We start from the raw sequence: 23,390 nt of genomic DNA on the forward strand, positions 1-23,390 counted from the left end.
CACTGGTCTATTTCCTTAAACTGGGAATTATACTTCTAGCTCAAAATGTAGACGTAACCTAAGGGCCACATGTGTTAAAAATAGCAGTGTAGACGGGGTAGAATGGGTGGTAGAATGGGGCGCAGCTCCAGCTACCCAGAACTACCAGGGAGTCTGGGCAGGTTTGTACTCAGGCAGCTAGCTCGAGCTGCCGCCCATGCTGCCCTCAGCTACACTGCTATTTTTAGTGAGCTACCTTGAGCAGAGCTAGTGTGTGTCTGTGTACTCAACCTGGGAAGCACACTGCCAGCTGCAGTGTAAACATACCCTTAGTGTCATTGAAAATTCGATTTTCCTCATAAGGCCAAATTCAAGGGGCTGGACTTGATGACTTCTCAATGTGCCTTTCAACCCTCTATTTCTATCACTCTAAAATTCCACATCAAACTGCAGAAATCATCTGACGGCCTGATCCAATGCCCAATGAAGTCAGTGAAAAGACTTCCATTCACTTTAGTTAGTGTTGGACCAAGTCTCAAATGATCAAGGAGTAGCATTGGCCAGTCCTGCCCTGACTTCCTTGGCCAAACAGCTGGTAGCTGATGTGCTGTCAGACCTTGATAATGAGGGTATACAATGTGGGGAATGTTTGCTGGGATGGTTCTAAGGGACTGAGAAAGGAGAAACAGAGGACATGTCCAGTTCTGTCTTTGTTTCACTTGTGTAAAATTAATTCTGTTCACTTTCATCCAGTCAGGTTTAAGCTCCCTTACAGTAAATCCATCTGCCAGGCCGTCTGACCGTTGGATTGATGCTCCTGAATAATTACAGCTTTTAACCGAACAGAAAACCTTCTCCGTTCCTCACTTTGCTTTGCCCCCTTATTGCAGAGAAGGGTACAATGCCTGGCGAGATGCAATTCAGCCGACTGAGATCCTCAACAAGCTATGCAAGGACAACAAACTGCCTGGGCCCTACAAGCGACCTGGGCAGATACAAGTAGGAACCAAAGTATTCACTGGGAAGACAATCTTTAATGAAGACGAGAATGGTAATTATGCCATTTATTGTTATTTAGTCCTATTACAGTAGCCCCTAGAGGTCCCTCCCACCTTTGATTGGGGTCCTGTTGTGCTAGGCACTGAGCAAGCAGATAGCAAGAGACAGTCTCTGCCCTGAGGAGTTCACCATCTAAATAGACAAGGCAGACAAAGAGTGGGAAGAGAAATAGGAGCACAGAGGTTAAAGGACTTGTATAAGGTCTCACAGCTGGTCAATAGTCAATTCATGAACAGGACCCAGGCCTCCTAATTCGCAGTCCAGTGCCTTATCCACTAGATCGGGCAGCCTCTCTTCATTGTTACGCTTCTTGTTTATTATTAACTATTGTCACTATCATCATTAGTTCTGTGAGAGCATTGGTATAAATCCTACTCCCTGCAGTCCTATTGAGCCTGGAGATCCATGAGTCTAGAGGTCTTTGCAGGGCTTTGTTGCTTCCACCCGGGGAAGAGTCAAGTTCTAAGAGGGGAAGAGGGCCAAAACTACCAGGGGTTGGGTTTGTAGATGTGAGTGGTGAGGGGTGGGACAGAGCCACCAGTGGCTAGGTTGTGTCTCTGAGTGAAGGAGATGGTAAGGGGCAGATGACATGTATTAGGATGGATGCTTTGACTGAGTAGCCCAAGAGAGGGAAGCAGCACAAGGACTGTGCTTTCCCTCTTCATCAGTGTCTAGTCTATTTTCAGTGTTTGATCTTCATCTTAGCTCATATACCTTCTCCCATTTCTCCCGTGGGCAAGCAGACCAGGGAAGATAGGGCTTGGTGTGCTTCAGTATAAGGATAAGGCCAAACTATGGCTGTTCCCCCAAGGATGCATTAAGTAGAAGAGTTCTAGACAAACAAATGACTCCAAAAGAGCCTGGGCAGAGCAGGACTAGACCTGACTCTCTGCCTACCAACACGTGTGTACTAGGAGAAGTGGTTGCAATAGTTGCTTCCCAGCATTCCTGCCGCAGTGCCAGTGGAGCCGTTAAGCTTTTCAGAAGCACCGTGTCACTGGGGTACTGCAGGTTAGCCCTCCCTTTCCCCTGCTTAGCACAACACTGCCCAGGACAAGGCATAATTTTATCCATGGATACTTTGGCATCTTTCTGCTCCTTTCACGCAGCATGTGAATTTGGCACTCAAGGGGGTCTTCCTTGCTGCCATCACAAGGCAAAAATAAGACTAATGTACAATTCCTAGCACCTATTTACTGACACTTCCTGGCAGCTCGAGGAAATGCCAAATCCCTTGTTCTTTGGTTGGCTGCAATTTTTTAAAGAAAAAGACATAATTATTTAGAAGAAGAAGAAACCAAGCAAGCAAATCTTTACCATCCTACTGTTAGATACAGCACTAAAATAGGCGCATTTAATTTTGTCACAATTCATGGTATTTTGTAATTAGGTTCCTTCTCAGCACTAAACTTTCAGTTACTCCTGTGGGTGCTCTTATTTAAAGGAATAAATGTGTTTTATTGCATCTCTGTTCTTCCCTGTGATGCATTAAATGCTGCTCTAAACTCAAGCAGATTTTTAACATGTGTCTTTCACAACTGACAGGCCATATTACTCAGAGGCTTAATATGCTCATTCTGCTCTGGTTGTTCTTTTTTTATTACTCTTTCCTATAGAAGAGCCAGTTGAATCCTATGAACAACTTGCCCTAAAGGTTTTACGATCCTGGGATGAAATCCCAGGGGTTGGATGTAAGCTGGTTCCAGAACACATTGAGACCCGGCCTCTCTATCACAAGGATAAACCAGGCATGGAACAGGTAGATAAGCCTACAGTGAAAGCATGAAACATGGGAGAGGTTTTCCATTTCTCCTACCACTATTGTTTCTGTTACTATCAGAGCTAAAAGGGAGATCTCACAAGTGCTCTCATTTCCATTATAGTTTGCACAAAATAATAAGTGCAAAGTTCAAAATTGTCAAATGTGCATACGTACAGTGAGGCACCTAAATTCATATTTAGGCACCTCAGCAAGAGTGGTCTGATTTAAATGCAAAGATTTGGGGGTTTCTTGTAAATTTAATGTTAAATCTGCATTTCATTTCATTTTAATAACTGTTGCTTTCCCTCTCCTGCTATCTGCAAAGTTCTTGTAGGGGTGCTCTCAGCTTTAACTTCACCATACAATTTTGTTTTCAGTGAATCTAATCAAGAGTCCTTTTGCTCATATTTGAAAATAACTACTTAGGAATTTGGTTGCCGTAAAGCATTTAAGCACATGTTTTAAGTCATACTGACTTCATGAAGACACATTGAAACTAATGGAATTTCAGCATCTGCTAAAATGAATATATATAATATAGGGCTGTGGATTAATCATAGTTAACTCACACGATTAAAAAAATTCATCTAAATTAAAAAAAAGTAATCACAATTAATCACAGTTTTAATCACACTGTTAAACAATAGAATACCAATTGAAATTTGTTAAATATTTTGGATGTTTTTCTACATTTTCATATATATTGTATTCTGTTTTGTAACTGAAATCAAAGTGTGTATTATTTTTTATTACAAATATTTGCACTGTAAAAATAATAAACAAAAAATAGTATTTTTCAATTCACCTCGTTCAAGTACAGAAGTGCAATGTCTGTTGTGAAAGTGCAACTTACAACTGTTGATTTTTTTTGTTACATAACTGCAGTCAAACAAAACAATGTAAAACTTCAGAGCCTACAAGTCCACTCAGTCCTCCTTCTTGTTCAGCCAATTGCTAGGACAAACAAGTTTGTTTACTTTTACAGGAGAAAATGCTGCCCTTTTCTTATTTACAGTGTCACCAGAAAGTGAGAACAGGCATTTGCGTGGCACTTTTGTAACTGGCATTGCAAGGTATTCACATGCCAGATATTCTAAACATTTGTATGCCCCTTCATGCTTTGGCCACAGTTCCAGAGGACATGCTTCCATGCCAATGACACTTGTTAAAAAAATAATGTGTTAATTAAATTTGTGACTGAACTCCTTGGGGTGAATTGTATGTCTGTTTTACCCACATTCTGCCATATATTTCGTGTTATAGCAGTCTTGGATGATGACCCAGTATATGTTGTTCATTTTAAGAACACTTTCTCTGCAAATCTGACAAAACACCAAAAAGGTACCAATGTGAGATTTCTAAAGATAGCTACATCACTCGACCCAAGGTTTAAGAATCTGAAGTGCCTTCCAAAATCTGAGAGGCACAAAGTGTGGAGCATGCTTTCAGAAGTCTTCAAAGAGCAACACTCTGATGCGGAAACTACAGTACCCAAACCACCAAAAAAGAAAATCAACCTTCTGCTGGTGGCATCTGACTCAGATAATGAAAATGAACATGTGTCGATCCGCACTGCTTTGGATTGTTATCAAGCAGAACCCGTCATCAGCATGGATGCATGTCCTCTGGAATGGTGGTTGAAGCATGAAGGGACATATGAATCTTTAGTGCATCTGGCATGTAAATATCTTGCGACACTGGCTATAACAATGCCATGACAATGCCTGTTCTCGCTTTCAGGTGACATTGTAAACAAGAAGCGGGCAGCATTATCTCCTGCAAATGTAAACAAACTTGTTTGTCTGAGCAATTGGCTGAACAAGAAGTAGGACTGAGGGGACTTGCAGGGTCTAAAATTTTACATTGTTTTATTTTTGAATGCAGATTTTTTTGTACATAATTCTACATTTGTAAGTTCAACCTTCACAGATAAAGAAATTGCACTACAGTACTTGTATTGGGTAAATTGACAAATGCTATTTATTTTGTTTTTTTACAGTGCAAATACTTGTAATCAAAAATAAATATAAAGTAAGCACTGTACACTTTTTATTCTGTGTTGTAATTGAAATCAATATATTTGAAAATGTAGAAAACATCCAAAAATATTTAAATAAATAGTATTCTATTATTATTTAACAATGTGATTAATCACAAATTAATTTTTTTAATTACTTGGCAGTCCTAATATATTGGCATATATTTCATTGGGAAAATATAATGAACTATTCAGTATATGTTCTGATTCCTGTCCAGACCATCTATGGAGAGGAATCAGAATTTCTCAACAGATGTGTCCGGGTAAGTATTATTGTTATAGTGTGAACAGCTAATGGTGATTCTTTTTTGTCTTTCAGCTTTGAGGGCTTAGAGTCTGCCCTCATTATTTTGCAGTTCTGATAATGTGTAGCACAATGATAGTGATGAAAATTCTAGATAATCACTGATTTGTTACAGGATGTTCTTATTTGTGATGGCCAAACTGAGAACAACTCAGAATCTGAGTTCAGTTCAATTAAGGATCCAAATAATTATACAACTCTGCTGAGTTTCCAAAATTGGGCTGGAAGTCACATAAGAAAAGGCTTTCTTGAAAGATTTCAATTGGTACCACCTCTGGCCCCAGTTGAAAATACCATGAGAAACACCTGTCTTCTTCTTTGAGTGCTTGTTCATGTTGATTCCAATCACGTGTGCATGTGCCATGTGCATGGTCATCAGAAACGTTTTCCCTTAGCAGCTTCTGTTGGGTCAGCTCTGGAGCCCCCTGGAGTGGTGCCTTCATGGCACTCAATATATGACCCTGCCAACCCGACCCAACCTTCAGTTCCTTCTTTCTGCCTGTGATGGCCATTGGAACTGCGTTCACTTGCCTAGCAAGGGCTTCCCTTAGTTGGTATACATAGTGGATATAGTGTTCAGGTTAGGGTGCAGGGTCCTCCCCTATCTCTTACCTCTCCTCAGCTCCCGAGCATGCCTCAGGGCCAAGGGTTTAAACCTCGCAGGACCTGCGGGAAGCCCATGCCAACGGGCGACCCCCACAATGTATGTCTGGGGGAAAAGCACCAAACAGACAGGTGCAAAATCTGCAGGTCTTTCCACCCTACGATGAAGAAAGCCTCATACTGGTGCACGAGAGCAGAGGCTTCACTGACTGAATGTCCAGCATGCACTAGCATTCTACATCGAGCACACTAAGCCTTTCATGAAATCAAACCAACTATTCATGGCAGTAGCAGACCAGATGAAAGGGCTCCTGGTCTCTTCCTAATGTATTTCTTCCTGGATCACGGACTAAATCTTCACATGCTATGAGCTGGCTAAGGTACCAGCCCTGGATATTACAGCACACTCCACAAGGGTGCAAGCCTCATCAGCTGCTTTCCTGGCCCAGATCCCCATTCAAGAGATCTGCAGAGCTGCAACCTGGTCATCAGTGCATACGTTTACCACTCACAGTATTGTCACCCAGCATGCCAGAGATGATGCAGCATTTGTCAGAGCAGTGCTCCAATCAGAGATTCCTTAACTCGGACCCCACCTTCGGAGGAGAGCTTGGAAGTCATCTGATTGGAATCGACATGAACAAACACTTAAAGAAAAAAAGGTTACCTCACCTTCTCATAACTGTTGTTCTTCGAAATGTGTTGTTTGCGTCCATTCCAATACCCACCCTCCTTCCCCTCTGTCGGAGTAGCTGACAAGAAGGAACTGAAGGCGGGTCGGGTCAGCAGGGTCATATATTGAGCACCATGAAGGCACCACTCCAGGGGGCTCCACAGCTGACCCAACTGGAGCTGCTAAAGGAAGAACTTTCCAATGACTGTGCATGCAACACACGTGCACCTGATTGGAATGGATGTGAACAATACATCTCAAAGAACAAAGTTACAAAAAGGCATTTCACCAAGTCCTGTGCTGCTAGGAACCCACGAGTGCACAGCAAGTGAAAATGTTAAACTTCTGAACATCCTACAGCAGCATCAAGTTTGAGTTTGGCTATAGAAATAGAAACATGGTTCTGGTTTAGCTCTCAGATAAACATCTGGCCCTGTATAAACACATGTAATAAAATAAGTAGAAATAGAAGTGAAGCAGTATCAGCAGGGAGGTTTATGAACTGTCCATATGAGTTACAGGACAATCACAAGACTGGGGTTTGGAGCAACCGTCTTCTATTGCAGGTTACAGCACACCGTGCAGGATGGGAGGCAGACAGCAGTGATGCACCAGGCCCCAACACAGATGAATAACTTTAGTGTAGGGAGGGGAAATCCAAAGAACCAACCACAAAATCCTAAAATATAGATAGGCGCTGCTCTGGGACCACTGGCTGAAATGTTGATGTGATCACATACCACTGATATAGATTCTGTATATGAAAAATACGCAGAGCAGCCACAAACGCTGTAATGACCTGGTTGGTATTTCTAGAAGAAAATTTGCTCGTGAAGCCTTTTGAACTTAGCCCTAAATTTTAGTGCTATTTAAAATTCTCACTAAAGATGGGTGACAATATTGCTTATTTCTTTTCTTAAAGGGTCGTGTGCAGATGTGGGTGGACATGTTTCCTAAAGATATGCCTCTGCCAGGACCACCTGTTGATATTTCACCAAGGAAACCCAAAGGGTAATTCAGGGTGCATTTCTGTTGTGCTGTCAATGTATCGGCATCATCCTGCAAATACTGAATCTTTCAAAAGGGCTTGTCTACATGATCCCACAGTGTGGAAGATCGGGGTGTGAGTTTACCCCCACACTGAAGTGTGCTGTAACTGCCGCATGCACACCCTGCAAGCATGAACTAAAAAGGATCTCATTGGTGTTAACATAGTCTCAATTCAAACAGGACTGCGTTAATGCAAACTAGGAACCTTTCAGTTCATGCTAGCAGAGTCTGTATGCACAACACTTAAGCGCATGCTGCAGTTCACACCCCGGTAGGTCTGCACTGTGAGGCCATATAAATAAGACCCAATGTCTGGTAAGAAATGTCGTTGCAAAATATTATTTAAACTGAGAAACAATGCCATAGATTCATAGATTTTAAAGCCAGAAAGGACCATTATGATCATCTAGTCTGAGCTCCTTCATAATACATATAACCCACACACCTCTTGAGTGTGGTGTTTTGTCTGCTCTTGTGGCACCAAGACCACTTAGAGATTAATGAGTCTGCTACAGCCTTAGCTAAGGGCCATGTGGCTTTTAGCTCATGCAGTCGCAGCTCATACACTAAGTTTCCAAGATCCCAGGTCAATCCCACACACCGATGACTGGGGCCTGTTGGTGTTACAACTGGAGGCTTGTCTGGGATTTCAACTGGGAAGTCTTTGAAGCTCAGGATGCACTTCCTCTGCTAGGGAAGTATGTAACTCGCATACCTGCTGGGTGTGGAGTTCTGTCCCTTCTAGTGGCACCAAGACCCACTTAGAGATTAATGAGTCTGCTACAGCCATAGCTAAGGGTTTTTAGCATCTACAATAGAGGCTCATAGACTAAGCTCCAGAGGTCACAGGTTTGATCCTGCCCACCAACGACTGGGGTCTGTCGGTGTTACACACAGGACTTAGAACCTTACCGGTAATTTCTGCATCAACCCATAACTTCTGTTTGAGCTCTAGCATATCTTTTATAAAAGCATCCAATCTTGATTTAAAGACTTCATGTGATTCATTCAACAGTGGTAAAAAGACTAGAGTGCAAGGGGCAGCTGCAGTGAGTCTTAAAGTTATCTCGCCACTGAACTCTAACTCCAAAGTTATAATTTAGTCTCTGTCACTTTAGCTCTCTCACATACATAAAGTACTTGACCATTGGTCAAGATCTTCCCTCTCATATTACTATACCTGAGGGATTTTCACTACTTCGGGCAAGAATGAGGTCATGAAACACAAAAGGAGGCTGCAGAGAGAGATTTGTTTGGAATAGTAAGTGTCTCAGTAATTTCAGGCAGATATATATCCTACTCTGACATTGCACTAAATGAGTCAACCTAGTGGTTAGTGTCTGATAGATAATAAATGACAAATTACTAGGAGAATTCATGGTTCATCCCAAATGCACCTTAATTTTAATAAGGGCTTTGTCAGGTAATCTTCATGTCTGTAACCCAGACGCAATGTGTGCATTATTTGTGTTCAAAAAAGGACGATGCTATAAAAAATAACACTTTGCTCCTGTCTGTGCCGAATTAAGGAAAGTCCATAATTTGACCAGAAAGGAGACTGTCTAACAAGTGATTTCTTTATACAAGGATTTTCTGTGAGGCTATTTATCAGCTGTGAATTTTTCAGACCAGAAAGATTTGCACTTAATAATATTTGCAAGAACAAAATGTTGCTGCCATGCAGCACTCTAGAGAAACATAGACAAATGTTGTTGAAATGTTAATCATCAGAGGGTTTAGATTTCTGCAAGAGACTTTGGCTTTGGAAGATGCTGTTCGCCAATTTGCCTGAAGAAAGGTACACAAAAATGGTGCAAGACAAGCAGGTAGATATGCATGTTGCTAAGGCTTCCAACACCTACAAGCATACATGTGCATTCAAAATGAAAAGAGCACAGTAGAGTCCATTCCCATTCCTGGATGCTGCTATAAAATGTCTCTCCTGGAGGTTACCTTTATCCATGCTCCCTAAAGGTGTTTTGGAACAGCATTTTTCCTCCTTTTTCATGTACTAGATTACATTCAATATCATGTATTGTCAACAACAAAATTTCTGAAAAGGAGTCCCCCCCATCCTGTCTGCCTAAATGGGTTTTGCCCTAATTGGCAAGTTACTCAGTATTTTGTGGATGCTCAGATGATGTCACTCAGTCCAGTCTAGGCCTGTTTCATTGCAGTATTTTTGTGATCAGAATTAAAAAATAACATAGGCAAACAACCAGCGAGGAATTTTCCCCTGTTCTGAGGCTGCTGGCAACACCTACTGTCACTTTGCATTCCCATGAGCTAAGAGAAGAGCCCCTAATCCTATTATATCACAAGAGACTCCAATAGACACAAGGAGTCTGATTCTGATCCCATTCTTCAAACTAGTTTTACATCAACATAACACACTTTATGTTATGGAAATTGCTACTGATTCAGACCAATGTCTGATTAGACTCACGCCCTATGTGTACTCAGGAAGGATGAAGACAAAATAACTGGAAGGCCTTTTGCTACCGTGAATTGAAATATACAAAATGCTGGTTTCTTTCTTTTTCAGTTATGAATTGAGAGTAATCATCTGGAATACGGAAGATGTAATTTTAGAGGATGAGAATATCTTCACAGGACAAAAATCAAGTGACATCTATGTAAAAGGGTGCGTTCATCTGGATATCACTTTTTGCGTCTCTTCATTTATTCCTTGAGAGGACAATTAATATCTGATTCAAGCTATCCATCAAAGACCACAGTCACAAATCATATGGGTTATATTAACAAGGCTGTTATCCTTATGAGACATTTCTGGGATCTTGATAATTTGCTGTGACTGTGTACCAAAAATAGCCAGCCATTCTGGAAACTAGTTAGTCCTCTTTCACCTTTAAATATAGACTCATTAAGCCTAATTCACTACTCACACAGAGTAAAATCAGGAGTAGCGCCATTCACTTGGTGTGAGTAGAGAATAAAGCCCAAAACTTTAAGGGTTAAATGCAAATGCCTACAGCATTTTAAACCTGAAGGGCTTATAGCATAGTTGCTGGAACTAGGGGGTACTGGGGGTGCTGCCGCACCCCGGGGCTTTAAGTGGTTTTCATCATATACAGGGTTTACACTTTTCTTCGAAGGGTCTCAGAACCCCCACTATAAAAATTGTTCCAGCACCCCTAGCTTTTAGGGATACAGAGTAGTGTTACATAATGAGTTGAGAGAAATTATAAACAGCTTAGTGAAGTTAGTAATAAAAAAATTGAGAAATATCATAGGAGATTCCTGTGGGAAATCCATTCTAACCAGATATTTGTTGACTGGAGTATGTGTGTGAGTGAATGGCAGGGAAGAGTGTGTGTGAAGAATTTTTCATTAGCATTTTATAGCTTATCTTTCCTGTTGCTATTACACTGCTGCAAAATTACAAAATTACTCAGGATGGTTAAGTCCAAAGCAGACTGTGAAGAGTTACAAAGGGACTCACAAAACTGAGTGACTGGGCAACAAAATGGCAGATGAAATTCAGTATTGATAATGCAAAGTAATGCACATTGGAAAACATCATTTCAATTGTACAGACAAAATGGTGGGGCCTAAATTAGCTGTTCCACTCAAGAAAGAGATCTTGGAGTCATTGTAGATGGTTCTCAGAAAACATCCACTCAGAGTGCAGCAGCTAACAGAATGTTAGGAACCATTAGTAAAGGGATAGATAATAAGACAATATATAATAAAGAAAGTGAATAGGGAAGTGTTATTTACTCCTTACATAACATAAGAACCAGGGGTCACCCAATGAAATTAATAGGCAGCAGATTTAAAACAACACACAGTCAACCTGTAGAACTCATTGCCAGGAGATACTGTGAATGCCAAAGCTATAACTTGCTTCAAAAATAGCTTGATAAGATCATGGAGGATAGGTCTATCAATGGTTATTAGTCAAGATGGTCAGGGATGCAACCCCATGCTCTGGGTGTTCCAACCTCTACTGCCGGAAGCAGGGCTGGATGGGGCATGGATCACTCAAACATTGCCTTGTTCTGTTCATTCCTTCTGAAGCAGTTGGCATTGCTACTGTTGGAAGACAGGATACCAGGCTAGAGGGACCATTGGTCTGACCCAGTATGACTGCTCTTTTGTCCTTAATGCCATCTTTGAGACTGTCCCTATTTTTGAATCACCTTTTTATAATATTGTCACTCATGAGTACTGGTTAACTTTTTTGGATGTGGTGCAAATTTTTAAATATTGATTAGAAATTATAGCCAATCATCTGCAGAACTAAAAACTACGTAGAAACATTCATAAATGAATGGGAACCTCCAAAATATATGTATTTTTAGAGAAACACAATATGGATTTTTTGTAATATTCCTTTGCACATGATACATTGTTTATGATACATCAAAAAAAACCAGAACCAGAAAAAAATTTGGTGAAATGAGTCAGCCAGGCTTACACTTGACATCCTTCGCTCTAGAGCACTTGCAGATACAAATAATTTTGGTTCTAACATCAAGTACCTAAATCAGCATCTGAGACTGTCAGGAAATCTACCAGCTAAGGCACAAAATCTACTCGTATACCTTTTATCATGGTGATTGATAATGAAAACACTCATGTTAGTTTGCCTGCCCATAAAAATATTTTTAATGATTAGCCAGTGGTGAATGGGAAATTAGAATTGTGCAAGTCTCTCCTAAATAGAACTCACATTATCCCTCTAAACTTTTGATAGTGATTTTCAGTCACTGGAAGCCTGAGCCACATTTGAATGGTGCTTTAGATATTAGCCACCACCTAAGCCTTCCAGTTGCTCTGCTAACATTGATTATGAAAGAAAGGATTGATAACTAACAATTATTGTAATTGAATTTGAATACCCACAATACAGCTTCCCTATTAACCTTACTGTATTCACCTGTGTGCATGCTATAGGTGGTTAAAGGGACTGGAAGATGACAAACAGGAGACAGATGTGCATTACAACTCCCTGACTGGGGAAGGGAACTTCAACTGGCGCTTTGTGTTTCCATTCCACTACCTCCCAGCTGAGAAACAAATGGTGGTCAGTAAGAAAGAAAGCATATTTTCCTTGGAAAAGACAGAACGCAAAATGCCAGCGGTGCTGGTACTCCAGGTTTGGGACTTTGAAAGACTTTCTTCTGATGATTTCTTGGGTAAGCAAACAGTGAAGCCAACTGAACTTCAGCTAAAATCTTCATAGACCTTTATGTTGTAAAAAAGTGTTGAAGGAGGTATCTAAGGAACAATTGTCAGTTGCCTTCCATGAATCCACGTAATGGCTAGAATGCCTAACACATATATGGTTTTGGCTACACAAATGGATGGATCTGAGTGGCATATTTTTGGAGGCTGATTAAAAGTTGTCTTGCTCAGCCCCCATGTTTAAAGGATGGTCACATTTTTCTATAATGTCAGGCATTACTTAATATGTACCAAAGTCTAGAAATAGTCCATGAAAAGTGTATATTTAGGCCAATCAGTATCTCCCTGACAATGCAGGATTTTAATCTTATTTGCCAGGAGTATGTTCTCGAGTGCTTTGTACAATTGAGAATAAAATTGCTCTGGTGGCTGAGTTTCCACTACACCCATTCAAAGATTATTCCAAACTAACACAGGTGGCTGTTAGGAAATATTCCCTGATATTCATCCCAAAGTATCTTTTACTCCAGTTCATTCTATTACTCCTTAAACCACCCCAAACAATTCCTCTCTATGCTTCAAATATTGTATTCCTCTCTCCTTTGCCCTATAAATATCATTTAGACAAATATACTTTTTCTCCCTCCTCTGTCTTACTTATCTATATATCTCTGTCTCATCTACATATTTATATTGCTCTAGTTACTGTAGTAGGTAGCCATCTAATACAGGAGCTTCAAACTTTTGCATGGTGTCAGTATAGTGCCAATCTATTAAAAAAGGGAATAAGGACAGCCCGGGAAATTACAGGCCAGGCAGCTTAACTTCAGTACCTGGAAAAATAATGGAGCAAATAACCAAGCAATTAATTTGCAAACACCTAGATGATAATAAGGTGATAAGTAACAGTCAAAATGGATTTGTCAATAGTAAATAATGCCAAACCAACCTAATAGTTTTCTTTGACAGGGTAACAAGCTTTGTGAATGGGGGGAAGCAGTAGATGTGGTATATCTTGAATTTAGTAAGGCTTTTGATACTGTCTGGCATGACCTTCTCATAAACAAACTAGGGAAATGTAGCGAAGATAAAGCTATTATAAGGTGGGTGCACAACTGGTTGAAAACTGTTCCCAGAGAGTAGTTATCAGTGGTTCACAAGCAAGCTGGAAGGACATAATGAGTGGAGTCCCGCAGGGATCAGTTCTAGGTCGAGTTCTGTTCAATATCGTCACCAGTGTTTTAGATAATGGCATGGAAAGTACACTTATAAAGTTTGTGGATGATTCCAAGCTGGGAGGGGTTGCAAATGCTTTGGAGGATAGGATTAAAATTCAAAATGATCTGGACAAACTGGAGAAATGGTCTGAAGTAAATGGGATAAAATTCAAAAAGGACAAATGCAAAGTAGTTCATTCAGGAAGCAACAATAAATCACACACACACAAAATGGGAAACGACTGCCTAGGAAAGAATATTGCCAAAAGGGATCTTGTGGACAAGCTAAATATAAGTCAACAGTGTAACACTATTGCAAAAAAAAAAAAACTGAACATCATTCAGGGTTGTATTAGCAGGAGTATTGTAAGCAAGACATGAGAAATCATTCTTCCATTCTACTCTGCACTGATAAGGTCTCAGCTGGAGTATTGTGTTCAGTTCTGGGTGCCATATTTCAAGAAAGATGCGGACAAATACAAGAAAGTCCAGAGGAGAACAACAAAAATGATTACGGTCTAGAAAATATGACCTATGAGGGAAGATTGAAAAAATTGGATTTATTTAGTCTGGAGAAGAGAAGACTGAGGGAGGCTATTATAACAGTTTTGAAGTACATAAAACACCTGTCAGGGATGGTCTAGATAATACTTAGTCCTACCATGAATGCAGGGGAATGGACTAGATGACCTCTCAAGGTCCCCTACTGCCTTACAATTCTATGATTCTGTGAAAGACTGTTACAAGGAGGAGGGTGAAAATTGCAGTAAGGGAGGTTTAGGTTGAACTTTAGGAAAACCTTCCTATCTGTCAGGGTGAAAGCACTGGAATAAATTGCCGAAGAAGATTGTGAAATCTCCATCTTTGGAGGTTTTAAAGAAGAGGTTAGACAAACACCTTTCAGGAATGGTCTCGTTATTACATAGTCCTGCCTTGACTACAGGGAACTGAACTACATGAAATGTTGAGGTCCCTTCCAGTCCTACACTTCCATGATTCTGTGGTTCTGCTCCAGCCTCAGGAGATTAGGTTGTAGATTCATGGGGGTTCGGTGTGGTGGATGTGTGTGAGAGATATGATGCTTATGAAGGGCTAGTGCAAGCTGGTCTATGTTGCACTGTGTTCTAAAGGTAGCAAGGCATTCTTCTTGTATTATTGCTCTTCTTTTTGTGTGTGTCTAAAATGTGGTACCTCAAATAAATAAAGACCTGAGGTGAAATCTTAGCCCCATTGAAATCCATCACAAAACTCTCATTCACTTCACTAGGGATAGGATTTCACCTCCTGCCATGAAGAGCTTTCAATTTAAATGTGACACGATACACATGAAAGGGACTGAACTGGGCAGAAAAAAAGGAGGGATGGAGAAAGTAAAGGGTGTTTTGGAAGCTTTCTAGCTCCATGAGTCAATGGGAAGTGGATCATCCCCATCAGTCCTGCATCCAGCTGGGAAGATGGGAGGACCATGCACATTTAGTCCTTTTAATCTCCCCTTGTAAATTATTTTCTTCACTCCCTTAACCATTTTTATTTCTCTTCCATGAATTCCTTTTGATGTGTCAACATCTTTCTGGTATTGAGATGCCCTGAACTGCATGAGTATTGCACACCATCTGCATTAGACTGCTTGGCTTTCTATTTCAAACTTATGCACTAGGACAGCTTTCTCTAGCCATGGTGGCCACAGTTTTCAGAAACTTGATTTCAGGTGCCTCCATTTCTGAATGTCCAACTTGTGACACTAAAAGAAGTCTAATTTTCAGAACGTGCTGAGACCCTTACTTCACAGAATCGGGGCCTTTTAAAGTGTCTCAAGTCAGGCACCCAAAAAACTGATGCACCCCAGATGACTAATCACTCTTGAAAATCTTGACCAGTCTTGCTGGATCCTGACAGGGTGTTGTTATCCTGCTCTCTCTGGGAACTCCCTTAGAAAATCACATTTACTGTCTTCCTGTTCACTGCTCCATTTTATAACATACACAGATAGAAACAAAAATAAAATCTAGACAAATCAATAACAAATGTTCTACATCACCTTTCTTTGTCTGTCTTCATAAGGGAGTTAAAAATCCTCATTTATTATGGCAGATTGATCTGTCCAACTTCTGATGATGTTTTTCAAAAGCCTTGGTGGATCCTTCAGAGTTCACACTGTTGCTTTGCCAGTATCTTTGAGAACTACTGCTCAGATCCTTGGAAGAGGTATTGGGGTATTTGCTGAGTAACAGTTTGGATAGCAACTCACTAGGTGTATTTAAATAAGAGCCATGTGTTTAGTAGCAAAGCAAACCATTAGGCACTCAGATACTACAGAAATGGGGGCCATAAATGAAGATGATATTTAGCTACAAATATGATCTCAGAGTAGTTTACTGTTGTGTCCAAGCTGGGCTATGCATGAATTAATTGGTTATTCTTTGATTGTGTTTACATCTGAAATGTCTAAGTAAGAGATGGTATATTTTTCTCCAGGCTCCCTTGAAATGAAACTGAATGAATTTCCTCGAGCAGCCAAGTCTGCCAAGAGTTGTGACATAGGCATGGTAAAAGCAACAAGTAAAGAAAACAAGATATCCATATTTCAGCAAAAGCGTGTCAGAGGATGGTGGCCTTTCATCAAAGCTGGGGAGCTCACTGTAAGCAAATCACTAATGACTAAGATGAGCAATCTAAGATTACTAGAAGTGCCTCTCTCATGTACAGATACTCTGATGATAGGCACCTTACAAAGAGACAGAAAAGTACTAATCTCACAGAGATCAGATGAGCAGTAATATTATATATTGTAACTTCCATGTAGGACAACCTAACTTTACATGACTGAAGCTGTGGCTGTTATTAAAAAGAACATTAATAATTCAAGTAACATAACTTCATGAGAACAGGGCTGCCCAGAGGGCGGGGGCAAGTGGGGCAATTTTCCCCAGGCCCCAGACCCCACAGGGGCCCTGTGAGCCCTGGCTGAGAATCCCTTCCCTGGCTACTCACCCGGCAGCAGTCTGGGTGTTCGGTGGCGGGCCCTTCACTCGCTCTGGGTCTTCGATGGCACTTTGGTGGCAGGCCCTTCACTCGCTCCAGGTCTTCGGTGGCACTTCGGTGGCGGGTCCTTCAGTGCTGCCGAAGACATGGAGTGAGTGAAGGACCAGCCGCCGCTGCAGACTCAGAGCGCTGCCCGGTGAGTACAAGCCCCACAGTGGGTGGGGCCTTTTTTTATGTCCGCTCCCCTGCTTTGGCGCAGGCCCCCTGAATCCTCTGGGCAGCCCTGCAGGAGAAGGTTCAGTAGACATGATTTTTATCAGTATTAACATTTGGGCGGGGGGGTGACCCTTATCAAATTACATTGTTATAGGCTCTTCATAATAACGAAGGAAGGTAAATTAAGAATTGCTTCACAGGGTTTGTAGTTGTCAATTCTTGAATGTAACTAGCACAGTATTAATGAATATAGTTATTTATTATTCAGTCAACTAATCTAAAACTAGGCATATCTATTTTTGTGAATGTCTCCAGGGTGCTAACTGGTTAATGGATGGTTATTGTTTAATAACTCTGGATTAAATATTTGAACAGACATTAATCAAAATTTTCTCTCTGATGTAGGGCAAAGTGGAAGCTGAATTCCATTTAGTCACTGCAGAGGAAGCTGAGAAGAGTCCGGTAGGGAAAGCTCGGAAGGAACCTGAGCCTCTGGAGAAACCCAAGTGAGTAGGGACATATTCACTAAGTGGGATAAGGAAGCTGCTATAGCGATTAGAGCAAGGAATTTAGCAGGAGTGCTCCTTGTGTCTGTTTCTGTCTCTGGTACTGTCTTTTTATGTAACTCCAGCAGAATCTCAGATATAAAATCCCAGATATAAAAATGTGGAGTAATGATATTTACCTAGAGTATCTGAGAGGAATATTGTTAGGCTTAAATAATTAATATTTGTCAGTGCTTCCCAATTGTTATGTTAATCGATGCCTGTCATTGATAACCTACACATCTAGGGGGGGTTGCTTCTCAATATTAGATTCTTCGTCCACACATGAAGGAATCCACAAATCTGATTAGTGTGTGTCTGTCTGGTATTTGTATGCATAAATTAGACACATGCAAATGACTGTGAGCAGTTGACTTTGGCAATCTGGCCATATGGGAATGGTGCAATCTTATCACATCTATATTCACTTATTGAATTTCACAGCCAAAGAATGAAGCTACTTATTTTTCAACATAAGACGGTGTAAGGTTTTTTTAAAGTCCTTTCACAAAGCAAAAGGTCCAGAATGAACATTTTATCTAACCAAATTCCACCACACTTGAAAAATGTCCAGTTGAGGTTTTTGTATCAGAAAAACATTCATGTAATCAGTTTAGGATTATGCAGTGAATTCTGTTACAGCGATGAGCTGTGGAAAGACAAGGAATGTGAAATGAGATTCCCTACTACAAAAGATTTTTAAAATCTTATTCCAAGTGGTAATTTTAACCAGCGCAGAATTTCACACTCTTCCTCAAAAAGATGTTCAACTGAGCTTCCAGATTTTCTGATCTTCTAGCAGGATGGCATTTGTGGGTGACCATGAGATTACTTACAAGACTTCAACAGCTTTATGAAAAAATATGCAGACAACACTCATTATAATATAGCATTTTAATTGTATTTCCCCTATTGTAACATCTCCACAACCTTGGGGTATACTTGGTATAGAATCAATAAGCAATATCTCAAAAGAACATATTCTGTTACCTCGAATTATGCCAAATAATATTTTGCTCTCTGAATAGTCCCATTATACACAACTGACAGACACTGGCACAGTTCATTCCTGAGGTAAGGCCTTTAAAATCAGAGAGGCACAATGTCTTTCACAGCTCCCCGGCATGCAGTGGGGAGATGGCTCCTACACTGTCTCTTGGTTGCCTGTGACTTGCACTTTTCTCTGCAATCAGTCAGCTTTGCTGGCCAGCATGAAGAGGATCAGGGCCATGATCCTTCCTCTTTTGATAAGTGTGCTCTAGTGGTGGGGCAGGAAGAAGCATCCCTGCACTCAGAAGAATTTTGGATTGCAGCTCTGGTTGCCCCCTCCATAGTGGAAAGGTTCCTTGTACCTTTCCCACCTCTGTGCACCTTGGCAAAAAACAACCACAATCTGGCCTTTGGGGTTTGGTGGCCAGAGATTCCCAAATAATGTTTGGTCCAGATCCAGATTTTAAAACTGCATGTGAGTGGATTCCATTCTGCAGCATCCCAGCACTCTGCCAGGACTGACCCATATGTGCCATATGTGTTTGAAAAGTTTAGCAATGTGACTATAACCAGGAAAGCAAATTATTTGTAGTGGCTGCTCACTAGGATTCTCATCCTAAAGCAACTGATGTCAATGGGAGTCTTTCCACTAGGCTTTGGGCCAGGCCCAAGAACCTGTAAACTTCACATTTAAAGCTTGTTATAGGTTAAAATGTAAATTAGGACCTCCCAAGATTTGTCTTAATTTGCATAGCTATGAAATGCAAAATATACAGTTCATTCTTCACAGTGGCACGTGGGGTGTGTGTTATGAGATGTGGAGGTTAAAAACAGAAGAATGGACATACTGGGTCAGACCAATGATCCATCAACCCCAGTATTCTGTCTTTGCACAAAGACCAGTGCCAGATGCTTTAGAGGGAATAAACAGAACAGGGCAATCATTGAGTGATCCATTCCCTGTTGTCCATCCCAGCTCCTGGCAGTCAGAGGTCTAAGGACACCCAGACCATGGGCTTGCATCCCTGACCATTTTGGCTAATAGCCATTGACAGACCTATCCTCCATGAACTTATCTAATTCCTTTTTAAACCCTGTTATACTTTTGGCCTTTGCACCATCCCCTGGCAACAAGGTCCACAGGTTGTCTGTGTGTTATGTGAAGAAAAACCTTCTGCCTGTTAATTTCATTGGGTGACTCCTGGTTCTTGTGTTATGTCAAGAGGTATATAATGCATCCTCCTATTCACTTTCTCTACACCATTCATGATGGACTGTTGAGTGATCCAAAGGCGCTTAGCACTTTCAGAAGTGCTCTGAGTATTCAGAAATTTTAGTGGATTCCAAAGTGTTAAAAGGTCCTTTTGTAAGTGATATTTTTTACACAGCATGAGTTTTGTAATGTAATATCATTTGGAAATGTCTAGATCTTGCCTTACTAATCTTTTTTCTCTTTTCTTCCCTTCAGCCGCCCAGACACTTCCTTCTCCTGGTTTGTAAATCCTTTCAAGTGTTTGTATCACCTCATCTGGAGAAATTACAAGAAGTACATCATCATTGCGCTGATTCTGATTATTCTGATCATCTTCTTGGTTCTTTTCATTTACACTTTGCCTGGTGCAATCAGTCGTAAGATTGTTGTAGGATCTTAGACAATTACATCTCTCCTTGTAACTAATCATACACAAGTACTGCAGTTAAAAATAAAAACTTGACTTCACAATTAATGAACCTGAAACACATTCTGCCAATTATAAAGATAGATATAACCATTCATTTCAGGAAAATGAAACTGACTCAAAATATTTTAACACTCTACTCCTTTGGCTGCTTATTCAGAAGCAACCACGATGTGCATTATCATTAAGGAACTGACAGAACTTTATTAACTATTTTAAAGTTTGATTCTGTGTCCGTTATTAAATGTGAAAATACATTCTTTGATATTGCAAAAAACTGTGTTATAAATAGTAAATATTAATTAATATTATATCCAAATGACCAAATATTGAGAGAGAAATGTTATCCATAAACATGAGAACTAGGAATTACACCCTGTGTGTTCTTTGCATAATGTTGTAACTGATGATTTTAATGTTTTTTCATGATTTTATATTGATGTACATGATTTTTAAAGATAGTTTGTTCATGCAGATCAAAGGTGAAATTCTCTCCTTTGTTGTCATATACACATTTTTAAATATCTAAAATAATTGTATTATGCTCCAAAATCTCAAGATATTGCCCTCATGTAAATAACCAAAGCAGGAGAGAGGAATGAGGAGATATAGGAAAAGGAGAAAAAAATCTATTTTCAGATGTGGTTTGAAAACTGATAGAGAGTTAGTGACGGAGAGAGATGCAGGAAAGAGTGTCCACTAGAGAGAAAGAGCTCTTGCATAAGTATGGGAACATTGTATTGAGAAGAGGATTTGCTCTATCTGCCAGATGAACAGAGAGAATGAGAAAAGAAACAAAGAGAAGATGCAGGCTGGAACAAATCATGGGGGATTTAAAAAACAAGGGGTAAAATCCTGGCCCCACTGAAGTCCCAGTCCAAAACACAGAACATTTTATACATTTTCATATAGGAGGAGGTCAGACTAGAATGGTCTAATGTTCCCTTCTTGCCTTTAATCCATGAATATAAATAATTAACAGCCATAAAAATCCCCCTGGGCTGATAGTTAGTTAGACAGACATGTAGTAGATCTGACCTTGCAGATAATTCATTCCACCATTCTAAAGCCGTAGGAGTAAGAATTAGAATGTAAACTCTCTGGTTAAGGGGCTAGCTATTCTTGTGTTTCAGGAAAGCACTTTTTGGACGCTTTAACATAGTAATACAAATGAATCATCTGGATGCAGTGTTGCCACACTGTTGAGTTTGAATGGGCAAAGAGCCTGAAATGTGCTCTTCTCTCTTCAAGGTAAGTTGATCCTTTTATGTGAGGATATGAAGCACATTAACAAGACAGTGTGGAGAAAGCTTGCATTGTCACTGCTGGTGCTTGGCCTGTTCTGTGGCTCTACAGAGGACATTGGTTCTCCGGGGCTGTCCATCTGGCAAGCACTGAAGTCATTTTAAAAAATGAAGATAAATCAAACTGCCAAATAGCAAACGTTTTACATTTAAAAGGGATTAAACTCCATGAACATGATGATAACAAGATTGAGTGTTTCTTGTGGCTTTCACATTCTAAGTATGTTGTAAACATTAACAAGCTAACTTTAAGTGTGTGAGCAGGCCTGTTAAAATTAAATGTGTGCTTAGGTGCTCTGCTGGACTGGGGCCTTCATGTGGTGTATTTTACCTTTGTGATTGTAATATGACAAAGAAATATATGGAGTTTGCGCTAGTTAGTCATTAACAGAATAAGGAAGTGATGCTGCCAGGTGCTGCAGACCCTCAGTATCCACTGACCCCAATGGGAGTTGAGGACATTCTGCGTCGTCTTTAAAAGGCCCTAACCCAGTATGGTGCATGCTTGCCTGGCATTTTTAATGTATTCCTCTGATGCTGCTAGTTTTTATTTTACTGTGTACTTAACTCTGTATTATACTGATGGGCAAATCCTGTTTCTCCTAATAAGCCTTGCTGTGTCTATGAACCTTTGAATTATGCTGATTTAACTGAGCTAATTTTGTTATGCATAAATAAAATTATTTTAATAAAAAGGCTCAGATGAACAGTTTCTACTGTCTTGTAATAGTTTGGAAGGCAACATACTGATTCTTTAAGCAGAACCTTCTGTTTAAGTATCGGACAATAGGTCTGATCCTTCAAGGTGCTAAGTGCCCACCTCCCTTGATTTTAAGACTAGAGTATGATTTTGATTATGTGCCGATATGGGGGCGTAAGAATTCTTCTGGCACCCATGTACTGGCTACCAGGCCCTGGGTCTAGGTATATAGCAATGAGCAGGTGCTATGTGTCTGCTTTTTAGGGTGACCAGATGTTCTGATTTTATAGGGACAGTCCCGATACTTAGGGCTTTTTCTTATATAGGTCCCTATTATCCCTCCACCCCCATCCTGATTTTTCACACTTGCTATCAGGTCACCCTACTGCTTTTTCCTTCCTGGTGGAGGTGGGCAGGAAGGAGCAAGAGGTGGACAGACTCCTGACTGGCTGAAGCCTGTTCCTGCACCATTGAAATCAACAAGACGTTTGCCATTGACTTCAGTGGGCACAGGACCACGCCCTTTTTGATCAGAGCAACTGAGCTGGCACAGAGGTGTTGTAACTAGCTGCTGGTATAGGCCAGCAGCAAGTTTCTAGCCAGCTGACAGAGCAAGGAAGAAGCAGAAACAGAATTGTGATTCACAGAGATGTCTGAGTCACAGTGTGTCAGGCGCTGGCCCCCAGGAGTCAGGCCTAGAGGTTGGAGCAGAGGTTGGCACCAGATGTAGGGTCGGGACCAGGCCCAGGGACAGGTCAGGGTTAGAACTGAGATCAGAGCCAAATCAGTACTGTACCTGGAGTCCAGATACAAGGCAAAAGTTAAAGCCGAGTGATCAGCGTCGAAGGGTCCCAGGAGGTGGGGGTCAGAAGGCAGAGGCAGGACTGGAACAGATCAGCAACAGGGCTGGAACAAAGTCAGAGAGGGCAAAGACAAGGCTGGAGTGGGCTGAAACGGTTTGTGCAAGAATAAGAACTAGAACTGGATCAAGAGCAGGAGCTGGAGGGCGATCAGATAGGAATAGAAAGAAACTGAGGCAGGCTGGAGGCCCAGGGGCAGATAACCACTAGAAAACATTCCCCTTCAGAACCTGAACTTTGCAGTCTCTATATCCCTCTGCTCTCAGCCAATAGGTGTG

General features: G+C 40.8%; 1 protein-coding gene across 2 annotated transcripts in view; it reads left to right on the plus strand.

Annotated features, from left to right (window-relative positions):
* FER1L6 (fer-1 like family member 6) overlaps positions 1–22,213 on the plus strand; it is a 140,628-nt gene extending 118,415 nt beyond the window's left edge. For both annotated transcript variants that reach the window (XM_050940492.1, XM_050940491.1), the window contains exons 34-41: positions 870–1,030; positions 2,655–2,797; positions 7,341–7,429; positions 10,014–10,112; positions 12,389–12,630; positions 16,312–16,475; positions 17,440–17,540; positions 20,038–22,213. In XM_050940492.1, the coding sequence (XP_050796449.1) occupies positions 870–1,030; positions 2,655–2,797; positions 7,341–7,429; positions 10,014–10,112; positions 12,389–12,630; positions 16,312–16,475; positions 17,440–17,540; positions 20,038–20,221 (1,183 nt within the window). In that variant the 3' untranslated portion in view covers positions 20,222–22,213. The remainder of the gene's footprint in view (positions 1–869; positions 1,031–2,654; positions 2,798–7,340; positions 7,430–10,013; positions 10,113–12,388; positions 12,631–16,311; positions 16,476–17,439; positions 17,541–20,037) is intronic.
* Positions 22,214–23,390: the final 1,177 nt, after the last annotated feature.

Source organism: Gopherus flavomarginatus, chromosome 2 (assembly GCF_025201925.1).
Source record: "Gopherus flavomarginatus isolate rGopFla2 chromosome 2, rGopFla2.mat.asm, whole genome shotgun sequence".
Lineage (NCBI taxonomy): Eukaryota > Metazoa > Chordata > Testudines > Testudinidae > Gopherus > Gopherus flavomarginatus.